Source organism: Fopius arisanus, unplaced genomic scaffold (assembly GCF_000806365.1).
Source record: "Fopius arisanus strain USDA-PBARC FA_bdor unplaced genomic scaffold, ASM80636v1 scaffold00052, whole genome shotgun sequence".
Classification (NCBI taxonomy): domain Eukaryota; kingdom Metazoa; phylum Arthropoda; class Insecta; order Hymenoptera; family Braconidae; genus Fopius; species Fopius arisanus.
Window position 1 is genome coordinate 138,728 of NW_011887791.1, and position 14,533 is coordinate 153,260.

The 14,533-nt window shown below is 40.7% G+C and overlaps 2 protein-coding genes across 2 annotated transcripts in view; one reads left to right on the forward strand and one right to left on the reverse strand.

Moving 5' to 3' along the window:
• Positions 1-14,533, forward strand: part of timeout (circadian regulator timeout) — a 104,971-nt gene that overhangs the window by 25,014 nt on the left and 65,424 nt on the right. The window lies entirely within an intron of this gene.
• LOC105267974 (slit homolog 2 protein) lies at positions 9,016-12,876 on the reverse strand. Its single transcript, XM_011307178.1, has one exon. It carries the CDS (start codon positions 12,595-12,597, stop codon positions 9,844-9,846), a length of 2,754 nt encoding a protein of 917 aa, XP_011305480.1. The 5' UTR covers positions 12,598-12,876; the 3' UTR covers positions 9,016-9,843.

Sequence of the window (14,533 nt, forward strand, 5' to 3'; positions counted from 1 at the left end):
CTTCCTTTATCATCGCGAAAGAGAATAGCCTCCACTAGACCCGAAAACAATTATCCGGCTATATCCTGAACCCCGGAAGCAACTGAGACTCTCCATGAATATCACTCACCCTTGGAGTAATTATTTTTTCACTCGGGGGACATCACTCTGAGTAATTAATTGACGATTACGCTTGGGACAACTTCTCTTTCACCTTTTCATTATTCACACGCACGTCCGATATTTCGACCTCTCTTTTCACAAATTTCAGGGAATAAAATTAATGAAACTGGGGGCGAGCTATTGCGCAGCTGCTAGATTTTTTCTATTCTTTTTCATTGCAGCACTTTTTTTTTTGATTTTTCAATATTCTCAAAAAAAAAAATGCCATGTAAATTATGAAAAAAATTTCTCTATTCAAATTTTTGAAAATATTTTCAAAAACCTTTTCAAAAAATAAAATTGTTTTGCTTTCCGATTTTTTTTTGTTTCTTAAAAAAATTTATGAAAAGTTTTCCAGAAATTTTACGAAAATTTGGAAAAAATATTCCGATTACAATTTTTTTTATCCGGAATAGTATCGCAAGAAAATCAATTTTTCGTCTATATAATTTTGAAATTGGAATGTACTAGACTAAAGTATAAAATGGACTAGAAAAAGCGTAATGTTCGTTACATTCAAATACACTTGATTCAAGTACATTTGTTTCCGTGTTTTCCATTACAAAGCACCGGAAAATCCGTCTGTCATGCCCTCCGATATTTTTAAAACAACGCGACGAACCAAGAGCCACTACAACCCCCTGCAATTGGATATTTTGATGAGCCCTCGAGGATTCGATTATTCTCTCCCTGAAAATGATTACATTATAGATTGAAATGCAGGATAATAAAAACCCTATCTGGTGTTATCGCTTCGACACTTGAGAGCTGAAAGGTACCCTTTGATTAAAGATACGTCAATAAAAAGTGTTGGACTGGTCCGTTGCGATAACTCCACCAGACCGAGCAAAAAAAGGATCGGTAGGAGGGGAAAAAAGGGGGAAAAAAAAATTGAAACAGAAACACTGGCATCGAGTTCTGAGTTAATTTTTCCTCCTGCGACGTAATCGGGCTGATGTGTTTGATCTCTCTTCGGTTTTCTGAGTGGAGTCTCGATCGATCCAGAAGCCGACGGGTCCAGGCCATTTTCTCTCCACTTTTTCTTTTTTTTATTTCAACTTTTCTTCATCCCTCCGACACTCTTCGGCTTTTCTTTCTATCGGACTTCTTTCTTTCAGGGACTCTCCCACCGAATAACTTCTCCGACATTTCTCTTCTCTACGTTGACCAACTTGAAACGAGTTCGAATTATAAGGGAAGGAAAAGAAATCGTTGAGCTTGAAAATAGAAGGAAAAAATTATCGAGAAATTCACCTCTGGGAAGGATTCCTTTCCATTTTTTATTTTTCTGGACTTCTTTTTGGGTACTTCGCAAAAAAAAACACAGTTAAAAATATTCTCTAATTATCATCAATTTACAATTGCAGACAACAATTATCACTCGTTATTCCTCATCCTCAACGCGAGATGTACCTCCTCGCGCTACAATCTCATAACGAGCTTTATGAATTGAAATACTTTTTCTTTTTTCCTCGACATTTTTTTTAACATCTCAGAAATTGGCCGTTGCTTTTCCGCGGGCCTTTTAACTCCCCTCATTTCTCTGGTCTTTATCTCGCCGTTATCATCCCAGTGCAAGAAAGAGGGAAAATTTAAGCCGAGAAAGAAGAGCAGCTTTTTCTTTTTCTGTCCCTTTTGTCTCGGTCACCAAGAATATCCCGTAAAACGTTGAACACACCGACCTAATGACAAACAGAGTTGGACGAGCTTTTCTTTACTCGGAATAATAAGCTCCCCTCATGTTTGCTCAAGTCTTAAACGTCGAGCAGCTCCTCTTTTTTATATTTTATTTTTTTTTCTCGCTGATAACGATTTCTCCGTTGGTTCTCAGCGGAAAATATCGCTCTATCTGAAAGGAAAAAATTCTTCATGAAAAATAAATCTACAATTTTATGATTTAGTATGAATAGATTAAATAAAAAAACGTTGACTGTCTTTTAAATAGTATTGAAAGCACAAATGCAATTCCAGCGGTTACGTAATTGGAGAAATTGCAACAATTGAGTTATGGGGTGGTTTTGAGGTAAAATATAGTTTTACCCGGAGGGAAAATCAAATTTCATAAGCTTGGTCGGTCAAATAATTGAAGTTAAAGTTCTCAAAGAAGTTTATCAACTCGTAATTAAAGTTTTTCTTTTTTTGCCGCAGCTCAATCATAAAGTTTGGGGAATGTTCAAGATCATTTTTCCGACCGGTGAACGTAATTTTTGGAGACAAGAATTATGACGGAAATTTTCAAGTCTTGGCCGTTTCTTTATTATTCTTATAATTACTCGTTATTAATTGCTAGTAATTACATTATATTCCACTCACACTTTTTATTCGAAAACTGAATTTTTATTTCAATTATTGATTGATTAGTCATTCAGTCATTAAATCAGTGATCTTATTTTATTGAGTGGAACAATTAAAGGGAAGATTTCCCACTGATTCAAATAAATAATTCTGGTTTTTCGAACTGAATTTGACAATTGATTACATCATTACAGTTTTGAGAGGAAAATTCACTGAAAACCACAACCGACGACCATTGAAACAATTTACTCATTTTCATCATTAACCGCTGATTCACCCCTCGTCAATTATAAATTATCCAAATGAAATGGACCTCCGTTATTCGCCAATAATGTAGACCTCATGATCGTTGCAAATGTGGAAATTAACTCGGTAAAGACCCGCATTAATTATTTTACTGCTTTGTTGAAAATTTTCGATTCTCATTTCCGGAGGACATTTGTGGAAATTTTTAATGAGAAGATGCGCGGAAATTCTGCGACAAATCGTCACTGAAATTAAAAAGAATATTTATAGGTTTGAAATATTTTTTTCATTCTTCAAATCTTCGGTGGTAGAGGAACACTGAATTTCGTGAAAATTTTAAGGATTCGGGACAAAATAAACCCGAGGATTTGTTAATACTGAAATATTTTTGGTGCAAATGCCGTCTTTGGAATTTCTATGAACAAAACTCGGTCAGTGTGCAATAGATTTATGGAAATGAGTCAGTTAAACCCATCCCCCAATAAATTCCTCTCGACAATCAATATCAAGCGATTCCAATTCTCGGACGAAGGACCTTCCATTCGCCCTAACTTCACAGTATCCTGTCTCAATATCCTCACGGATATTGGATACGGTGCCCTCATGTACCTGTGAATTAATGCAAATCTCCACCGAAATGTGAATTCTGGTCCCCGAGGGAACAATAACCCGAGGGCTTTGTATATTCCTCGTGTAATATTCATAAACTGTAATAATCGAAAGTGCGATGGTTCCTCCAAATTCAATTGATAACCCCCCAGGACTCTGCACTTCATATTGACCTCAATACTGATCGGAAAATTCTCGCCTAATTTTCCCATTTTTCCGACAAAAACTTCTTCTTGTAAAAATCTTGCAAAAAGGCCAGAAAAATTCACTCTATAAAAAAAAATACTTCCCGGTTTTTTAGGTCCCAGGCGAAAAATTTCTTTGATTGAAATTTTTTATTCTCGAAAAACAATCGCGTAAAATTTTTATCGTATCGAAATTCCCCTGAAATACCGGACCATTTTATCCGATAAAACGCGAAATTTCGGAAAAAATTGGATGAAATGTTAAATTTCCATTCGACTTTTCCGGAAAATCGAACTCTAAATTCGACTTCGAAGTCGAAATCAGAAAAATATTCGAGCGAAACAATTCCTTGGAAATAGTTAGACGAGCGATTTATTCCTGCAGGAAAGATACCGCCGGTATGAAATGAATTTCCTCAGTATTTGGGTAAGAAGACCGGCGGTGAATTCTGCCGAGAATTTACCTCCGCTCTCTAAACATTGATATTGAATAATAGCAATAGTTGACCGTAACTTCGTCAACTCCGTATTGTTTGCCATCACTATTGTTTTAATGGGCATGTAATCGACTAATGGAATAGTCCACCGGGTGGAGAGTCGTTTGAAGCAAACGGTGTAATGCAAATGGTATATTGCGATTGGATCCATACACAGTATCAAGTGAATTAATGTAGATCCAGCACTAAATGTAAATCTCCAGTGGAATGGACCGAGCAGTTATACGGGTAGCACTTGGGACATCAGTGCCAAAAGGACTTTAGTCGGACCATCCAAGTAGAGGGTGGGATAATCTCATAAATTTATATCAAACTGATATCTACCCCCCTTATTCTCCCCGGGCTGCTCCAACTCCATGAGAAAATAGAGAAAAAGATTGGAAGAATCTTCTTCCCCTCATCCTTATCCCCCCGAATTTTTTACTCCCAAAAATATTAACGGCTTGTCAGCCAAAAAATAATGGGAATATTTCCAAGATGGCTTTAAAAAAATGGTTCAATTGATGGGAACAAGACCAAATTTATTCAGATTTATTTAGGAATGGTAAATAATTATAATAATTATTTAAAAACGCGATGTGAGAGTCCCGCCATCTCAGGACCCCATTGCACGGGAGCATCTCCCGACAAGATGGCGCCATCCGCAGCTGCCACCTTCCATTTTTGAACATGAATTAAAATTGTTTATCTTATTCATATCAATATTTACTCCCTATATCTTGTTTTATTGGGATGAACAAATTTTTTTAAGCCATCCGTCAAGCGTCTGTGTTCCATCACTTTTTTTTTATTTTTTCTTTCTTCAAGTTTTACCAGAAAAATTAGAGCAAAATCTTCAGGAAGGTCTTTCCGGTGTTCTATCACTTGTATTTAGAGGGACATTTATTTAACCGCTGTCTTAACTAATTATTTGAGGTGTTCAGGGGCTCTGGACCCCAACGATTCACCCACTTCCTTGGGATCATGAGGATTAACTGGGGCTCTAATAGCTTGGCATTTCGTTTTATTGGAGTCTTATTTCCAAGGACGGATTAATCTGAAATCAACGATGACTGCGTTTTAGGGGGTGTGGGATTCATTTGGGTCAAGGGTGCTAATGATATTTTAATGATTTGTTGAGGAGTCTTTAATTAATGGACTTTCGCGATGATTTAATTGCTTCGACAATTTCCTCTCTGAAATTCTGAAGTCAAATGAAAAATTTATTTTCTCCATAGAAATCTCAATCGAATAAACCATAAAATCCATGAAAAAAATATTCCCCCACATTCGTTGGCCTCTGCAATGTCTCTGCAATCGAATGCCGACGGAGCGTGAAATAAATCGACTAATCAATCGTAATTTAGATGTTGGTCGCGACCGCAATTACACGGTTATTTATGCCCCCATCACAAATCGATTCTTAGGACTCGATATTTCACCAGTCGTAAATATCAAACACCAGTGAACTGCGACCACTAGTAATCCGCAGAAATCGATACAAAACGCGCGAAATAAACGACTGAAAGTACAATCGTATTTTAAATATTTTTTTTTCTTGTATTCATTATCGTGTTTTTTATTTTTACCGTACCTCTTGGTTTCTCGTTTTTTTTTTCCCGGAGAGCACAACTTTTTTACCCCCTCAATCCCCCACATATGCACAGAGTAAATAATAATAGTTTGGAGCGGAGCATTTGGCCCCGTGGGAGACGTACACTCTGAAGTACATTACTGCAGTACTCCATGGCTTGTTGATGCCCCGAGGACATCCATTCCATTATTCCTATCTATTTTTGCCAAGAATTGCAATTTTCACATTGAACAGGTGCACCCAGAAAAATGGATGATTTGATTCAAATAAAACTGTTTATTTAACTTTTTCCCATCTCCATTTCTATAAAGTACTTGTTATAGCAAATGAATGAACTCTTTTACTTCATTTATCTCTTTATTTGATTTTTTTCGTTTTCGTATGCGAGGTTTAAATTTTTTTTTTCATACCAATTCTTTTCCACAATAGCTGCTTTGTTAAAAATCCACTGACGTTCAAATTAGTGAGGAAAATGAGGAAAAAACTAGATAAAACTTCAACAATTGCGCTTGTCTTTCTTGGGAACCCGATAATATTGATGAGTTAAAATGAATGCAGTCTGAATCCCCTTTATTCATATTTTGTGTAACTGCTATAACGCTCTAGCAATCACAATTAAAACGAATTCATCATATATTCACATGTAAAATAATATTTATCAGAACTCGAACACGAACGCAAATTTGTTGGAATTTTTGCATTATTTTTCCGTATCAATTCAATCAATTCGCGTCAATTATGAAAATATTTTTCAATCGCACTCCAAACTTTTTCATTTCTCTGTTCAGTGAAATTCCCATTTCCGTGGGTTTCCTCCGAATAAAAAAAATATCCATTGAAATAATGATTTTTCCCTCCGAACAGATTTACCTCATGTTTATTGATGCAATCCTCGCAGAATGTCCAGATGAAAAATCCCACAATGATTAATCCCCTCACAATGAACCCCCATTTCCATGTCAATTGTTTACAAACCCTTCGTCATCGATGCAAATGTTTTATTCATGGTTCCAGGAGTAATAACCATTCATTTATAATTGTTTATAAAAAAATGGACCGATTGGAGAAGCGAAAAAAAAAAAGAACCGAGCAATCAGGCACTCGTTCTCATCGCTGTAATTTCCAAAATTTCCGATTATCCTGGAATCATCGAGCATTGCGTGAGGATGATAGGACAGAAGATGAATGTTCGGTGGAGGTTGATTTGCCCATTGGGCCACCAGCCCTAGCATCAACCCGAAAACCCCCATGTGGTGTGCGCTATCCCACAAAATTCAATGGTCGCCAGCAGTCGGAACTCGTAAATTAATTACTCCCGCGTGGTTTTTAATCATATTCACCGAACATTGAAAAATACTGGACACTGGTCAGCCCAGCGGTATCCCCCGGTACTCTTTTCTCTTCCAGACGCATTGCGTTGATCAACTCCAAACTGTCGTACCATTTCAATCCCAATAATTGAAATTATTCCTCACTCCCCAATTACACCTTGAATTTTTCACTAGTCAAAAAATGATAAATCCGATGTAGCACATCGCAAATTCATTACAAAAAATCCATTATACAAAAAGAATAACGACAATATCCCCTCATTGGTTTCCCATCGATAAATTCGGCCATTCACATTGTCACGTCCACTGGAGATGAGAATGGACGAGGGTAGCTCAACTTCTTTCCACCTCTTTTCTCTCCCTTCTCTATTTTTTTATATTTAGGGCAGCATCTGAATGAGACAAAAAGAGACGATGAAAGAAGCTAAGCCCATGTCGTTGGATGGGCTAGGGAGATGCGATATCCGTGCTGGGGGACACATGACGCTGGGGTTTATACGAGAATCCTCGAACCATGGGAAACATAGGACCGGTGAGGCTTTAGTTGTCTCTCTGCGGGTATGCGTTCCACCATCTCCTATACTCGTTCGTTTTCTCCAAACTCCCTAGCCCCCCCGTTCTCCTCCCCGCCATTCGCTTTCTCCCTTTAATCCCCCTTTGCCACCCACAAGCCCCAGAGGGGGCTCACGTGTATTGGTGCCTCTCACGTACTCAGAGGGCACCGCACGATCGATTCCATCCTGGCTCTATCTGCCGAATTACTACCCACCACTGCCAACCACCAAGTGTCGCTCTTATACGCTGTCTCCTCGAAATTCACTGTTACTCGTCGACCTTCTCTTCCTCCTCTTCCTCCTCTTCCTCCTCTTCCTGATCTTCCCCCTGGCCCTCCTCCTCTCTTCTTTGGTTTTCTCCCGTTCCCCCTCCTCCCCGAAATCCTAATCCTTATCCTCCTCCTTCTCCGACTTTCAACTCTTCTCCTCCTATTCCTAATCCTTTTCCTGCTTCCTCTACTTCTCCTAATCCTAATAGTACTATTCTTTATTTTTTTACGTGTATCCCGCATAATCTTAATCCTCGTTCTCCTCCTTCTCCCCCTTTCGCGGTGTCGAGAAATTTGACAGCGAGTTTTAAGTACAAATTATTTTTTTTATAGTGGAATTCCTTTGAATTTCTGAAACTCAACAGAAAGTCAGAATTTTCTGTGAATCACTCGATCAAATTATTATCCCTCAAATTCCAGGGTATAATTTTCTTTTGAAAAAATTTAAACAACACGCGCTCTGTCGTGAGGAAAAATTGCTCGTTGGGCGTGAAAAATTTAAAGATTAACGTTAAAGATAATAAATCATCATTGCGGTGACAGAGGATGGGGTTAATCGGGATTTTCTTATGAACGCAGGGGAGATGATGGGCAAAATGGAGGATCCCATGTCAAGGGATATATGAGAAGAGTCTGGTGACTCTAGGGATACGTTGAGACACTCTTGGTAAATAAAATGGATAGTCCAAGGTGAAGAGATTGCCCTGGCGGATTTTCAGCTCTTCCTCATTGCCGAATACGTTCAACTATGTTTTTCTTACCTCGTTCACTCTTTCCCCAGGCACTTTGGCTTATCCGTTCATCTTTCTCTCCACCAGTCCCGTGATACCGGACCTCTCAAACATTTATTCAGCCTGAATCCTGGCGAGATGGTTGGAAATATTTTTCTTTCATCTTCGGGTCAATCTACTTTACTACATTAAACATTCAACTTTGTTTGATGTTTCTGCCCCGTTGAATTATTGCTGGTGAGTGCAGTAAAAACGGTAGATGTATGGGCGTCAGGTGGAAATAAAAGAGTAAAGGGATGATTAAATTGGGAATAGCAATGAAGCAGTGTCAGGCTAAATTATTAATATTTCTGACTTTGCTCGTGAGTTGAATATTAAAATGATACCACCGGCAAATATAAAACGAGGTCTACCCGCGAATGCTCTGAATGCAGCCAAATAAAATCCCCTTTTTTCCCTCTGAACTTCAGTCCAGTGATCATGAATTACCCCATGCAGACGAAGATGAGAGAAATAATTAAACGAAAACCACACAATATATATCTTTGTACAATGTTTTTTTATTCTTCATTATCTTAGTCGATATTTTGACACGGGTTACTTTTACGAAAGATAATATCTACCCTCTTTATTGCTTATTATCAATATCATTTATCAATTCTCCATAATTTTTTTTATCATCAGCCACTCCCATGCTAGCATGAGACTCTCCTTGTGCAACCTCATGTAATGCACTGAAAATAAACAAAGAGCTGGCCGAGTTGCTCAGTCAAAAGGTTATTTCAGCCGAGAAAATAAAAAATTTAATCCTCAGGTAATGAGTTTTTTCGCTTCACACTCCTCCATAGGTTCCTTTTGTTTCATCTGTCCCTTTTCCCGGCACATGCCACCTGCAGAGAGACAGAAAGTGTCTCCCATGTCTCAAGAGTTTACTATTTCACACTTTCTCATTTCGCAAACGCCCCATTCCGGGCCGCCCCATTCCAAACCATCCAGTAATGTATATTCCAACTGCAACTGTCGTTTCTCCAGCACATCCATGTCAAAAGATTCCGTCACTCAACCGAAAATTATGTTATTGTCACAATGTCCCTCGATTATCCCGCCGTGAAGTTATTGCTATTTATGGTAATTTGTCCACTGTTGACTTCAAGTTCCACCGTCACTCGAAGACGATGCTTGTTTGTCGAGTCCCTCCGAAAATAACAGAACACAATTGCATATTTATACAGCATCCATAAACTTCCTCTCAACATCTGGATTTAATGCACAAACTTGGATGTGAGTGTTCTTGAACATCATCTCAGGAAAGACTGCTGTCTTCAGCAAGTACTTGTGGTAAATCCTGACCATTTCTCGTCATTCTCACGCATTGATTCACTGTACCAATCTTCATTACCTGTTGGAGATGGTCACCATAGCTCAGTGGTTGGTGTCAATGTGTGCACTTCGATATTTTCGTGTCTGTGATACCTGTCTCTGCGTCGTATTGTCGCCCGACGTGACAGAACAACCGTGAGTGCAGCTGCTGCACCAAGAACAGCACCAGCAAGTACCAGCATACCAGGATGTGCACCCATAGGCTCTGATATCCTAGCATCTGTTTCTGTCGCACGACTATTCAATTCCTGGGCAATTGTATTTGCAATTGCATTCGCCAGAATGTAATTTTGCGGTGGATTTTTTGTTTTATCCTCAACGAGTTGAGCGACATCGTTCGTTTCGGAAATACTCTCGCTCGTTCTGGAATTCCATGCAATTTTGTTGGAACTCCGGGGCTTGGGAACATTGTTGAAACTATCACCTTCGGGTGTCGTATAAATTCCACTTTTATTGGGAATAGTTGTCCTCGGTCTCATCAGAGAATCCACCCGATTATCCAGAATTTCCGGCAACTTGTGACGTTCCACTAATGAAGCACTAATGAACTTTCCGGGTTTCAGTGTTTTCCGACTGGCAGATTTGCCGAATTTTCGTCGTATCTCACTGCTGCCGTAGGATTTTTCATTATCCATACTAGACTGGAGCTTCTTTCGTGACTTAAGCCGACTGGTGTCACTGTATAGGGGCTGTGAAGTTGAGCTTGCACTGAAACGATTATTCTCTGCGCCTAATTCACCAGAATGAACGTCTTTATCCTGACGAGTCAAGGCAGTTGTAATTTCAATGGTCGTTATATTAACGATTCCCTTTGTCATCGACTGAGTAACTCCCGCACTACCACTTTCGGAAGACACGTTTGGCACACCGATACCTGGAAAGTACTCGTTCCCCAAGTTAACCGGTGAATCGACAGTTGTTGTCCTAACAGTCGTGGATGTTGTTGTTGTTGGTGGCGATGGTAAATCCCGGAGTTGTGTGTCGGTGAATTCATCAGTGGAATTGCACTTAGCAGATGGTTGTATCTCTCCGTGCTGTCTAATCCACTCGCCAAGCCAAAAAATATCACTGGTGCAGTTCCACTGGTTATCAGACAAACCGAGTGTCTGCAGTTGCGGCAGAAGATAAATAAGATCAGATCTGATGCTCGTGATGTTGGTGTCAGCCAAGTTTAGAATGAGCAAACTCTTGGATGCAGATAACGCTGCATTGTCAGCAAGCAGTTGAGCAGCTAATGCCGGACTTCTGGAGACATCAAGGTAAATAAGACGATCTGGGGTTGGTACAGGAAATGCCATGTCACCGCGTCTCTCGTGTTCCCATTCTAATTGTAACAACCCCGACATGCGTAGCTTGGTTAGGCTTGTTGGACCGGCCAGAGTATTTGCTGGCAACTGCTTAATTGGATTATTCGATATATCGAGCTCTGTGAGGAGAGGGAGTTGGCTGAGGGCACCCTCCTCGATCGTCTCAATCATGTTGTCATCCAACATGAGACTGTGTATGCTGTCAATTCCATCGAGATCGTCGAATGTAACATCCTCAATGAGATTACCGCGCAGGTTCAGATGAATGAGACTGCTGGGTAATCTTTTGGGTATGAATTTGAGTCTATTTCCTGATAAGTCCAATTCTTCGAGTGTCTCGAGTCGCCCGAGGGAGTCCTCCTCGACAACATTGAGCAGGTTGTCGGATAGATCGAGAATCTTCAACAGGGGATAACCATCAAAGTCACCATCCCGGATGCACGTGAGCTTGTTACCGGCTAGTCTGAGTGCCCTAACGCTTCGTGTGAGAGCAGCAGGTACTCGTAGAAGACCAGTGCGCGATGCATCAACAGTCTCTAAACGTCTTCCTGTGCCGAGTAGTAATGAGACGTCACGCTCCATGAGAGGATTCTCCGCCAATCGAAGTACTGAGAGACCCGGCAATGGCTGTAGCGCACCGGAAGCTGCTTTGGTCAAACCATTTCTCGAAACGTCCAATTCCCTCAAACGACCGAGTGCCTCAAACCACCTAGCACCGAGTATTTTCAACTGATTTCCACTGAGATTCAGTGTTTGCAGTGAGGACAGATGTGTCAATGTTGCATCTGGCAGCTGAGTCAACCGATTATCCGACACATCAAGATTTTCCAGTACCTCCAATCCAGCAAATGCATCCTCATCCACTGTGTCAATAATATTATCCTGCAACCGTAAATACACTAAACTGGTAAGCGTCCTGAATGCATTTGCTGGTAATCCACTCAATAGATTCCTTGATAAATCCAATACTTTCAGATCACTGTCATTGACCAGTCTCACGTCACTCAAGTCCACTAAATCATCACCAGATATATTGAACACAACAAGTCCACACACACGAGGCAAAGTAATATTGGATTCCGATAATGATACGTTGACAACAGTAAGCTCACTCAGACATATCAATGATGAATTCTCCAATTCCCTGAGCATGTTTGTTACCTGCTCGACATCAGCACTCTGAATAACTAAGCTTTGAACATTACCAGGGAGTGTGTCGATCACAGGTGTACCCTCAAGACACTTGACCTCAAGTACCGTACTTGTTTCATTCCGTGACCAACTGTGGCACTCACAACCCAAACGATCATCCATCCGAGTAGTCAGCCTATCCAAACACTCGATACCATTCAATGATTCCGTTGAATTTCTGCTGGTGGTGTCGTTGGAGCACTGCAAGGGTCCCGTACAAGCCGATATACTCGCCGCTAAGGCGATCACAACCCTCAAGATCCACATCGCAAAACCATTCAACACCATAACCACTGCGTTGTCCTTCACGTGTCACATCTGCACCCGGTAATGTGAATTCCACTCGTTTCATTAATTCGCTTAATCCAAGTGTCCGTCATTGTAACGAGCGACAATGATCTCACCGACAACAAGCGTTGCTGTCCCATCCGCAAACGTCGAACTCGTTAAAATTGCCGATTCAAACCGAATCACCAGATGCTGGGATACGTGAGGAACGCGTTGATGATGTGACTTCAGTGAGTCGCTCGTTCCACTGACTCGGCACAACTGTATGCCATTCAGCTACACCCCTCTACAAACCGGCGATATCTTTTCCATCCCCTCACACCCCACTACCCTCACTCCAAGCACAAACTACCACCGGCAACAGCCACCACTGCCACCAGCCGTCGCTTTTGCTCTCGAACTCGATAAGGGGAATTCGGCGCAAGCGCGACCAACACCACCACCAACACCTTCCACCCGTGCCACTACGAGATGCTATACATAAGCCCTTCTTCATATCTGTATCTCCCTCGTACAACAAAATCCACTATTTTCCAACCCTCTCGTTTTAGTTTATACTCTCTCCATTCGTATCTCTCACTTGATGCGATCCGATGTGCCGACCAACGGGCGAGCGAAACGCCGATTTCACGAACCGCCTGGCTTGCTTCCTCAGAGTCGTTTCTCATCTGATAATAATTGCCCTGGAGATGTTATATAGTTTGGACAGCGATGCCGGGGGATAAGAGCACACGACTGGGAGTCATTGCGGCTTGATCTTCTACCCTCGCTTGCTTCCACTCCAACTTCGTTTCTCCTTTTAGATGATGGAGTACGCATTTCAACGTTGCTCGGGCTATTGTTGGCGTGTAATTCGGTGGAAATTAGTGATATAGGTGGAACTCTTGGGGAATGGGAGTAAATATTTGCCTTCGAGGTGCTTCTCGGGTTTGATCGCTTCTGTCTTCGGATTGCTTCACTCATTCAACGTCCTTCTCCATTATTACCGGTTCCTTTAGAAATCGTAACTCATATTTTCCGACGTTTGGGGAATTGTTTTGATGGAATGTGATGTTCTCATGCTATTTATGGCACGCTAGGTAAAAAATCGAAGTGTATCACAAACTTTCAAAAATATGGGATGCTTGTTTCTAGATAGAAGTCGAACATTCTAGATCAATTCAATCTTTATGAAGCTCGTGTGTTGTTTCTGCGGTTTGTTCCATAAAATTTGTCAATCGGTGAGTTGTCAGACTGGTGGGTAATTTGTACGGAACAGATCGTAGATGTCAGGTGACGGCTCTCACGATTTCTCTTCGCAATCATATTTTAAAATCTCTTGCAATTATAGTCACAAAGTCATCTGAATTTTTAATTATATGAATAACCGACGTGTCACAAATTTCTGGTCATCCCTGGCTTTTCTATTCTGGATCGATCGATGCCAGTTTTTACTCAAGGTACATATATCCTCGTATTGTTGGACTTAACCCACCTACTCTCGTACCACGGAGGCCATTTCGTGCTTCTTTATTGTGTCTACCACCTGATCCCAAAACCTCGGTCTCCCCTAGCTTCCCAGCCGTTTCTCTCGATTTCTTCTATATCCCCTGGACGTGCATTTCAATTTCCCGTATTTTCTATAAAATACTATTTCATATTTGATGCATCTACAGTGAATATGCAAAATCCATTTGGATCCAGTAGTACGTGATGGGAGGTGGTGGTTGTTTACGGGGGTCTTCTGCATCTCTGAAATGAGTGGAAAACAATTAGGCAGCTTTATTATTTCATCTGCATGTCTGGTAGAGAGAGGGTACTGCATGGACGGGAATCATTTGCATAATATTCAGATGTCATATCAAATGCACCTCACGATTCGCGTGAACGTGTTCTGGTCCTTTGTGTCGTCCATTCATTGACGACAAGACTGCTTGTTGTTGTCAGCTTATTTATT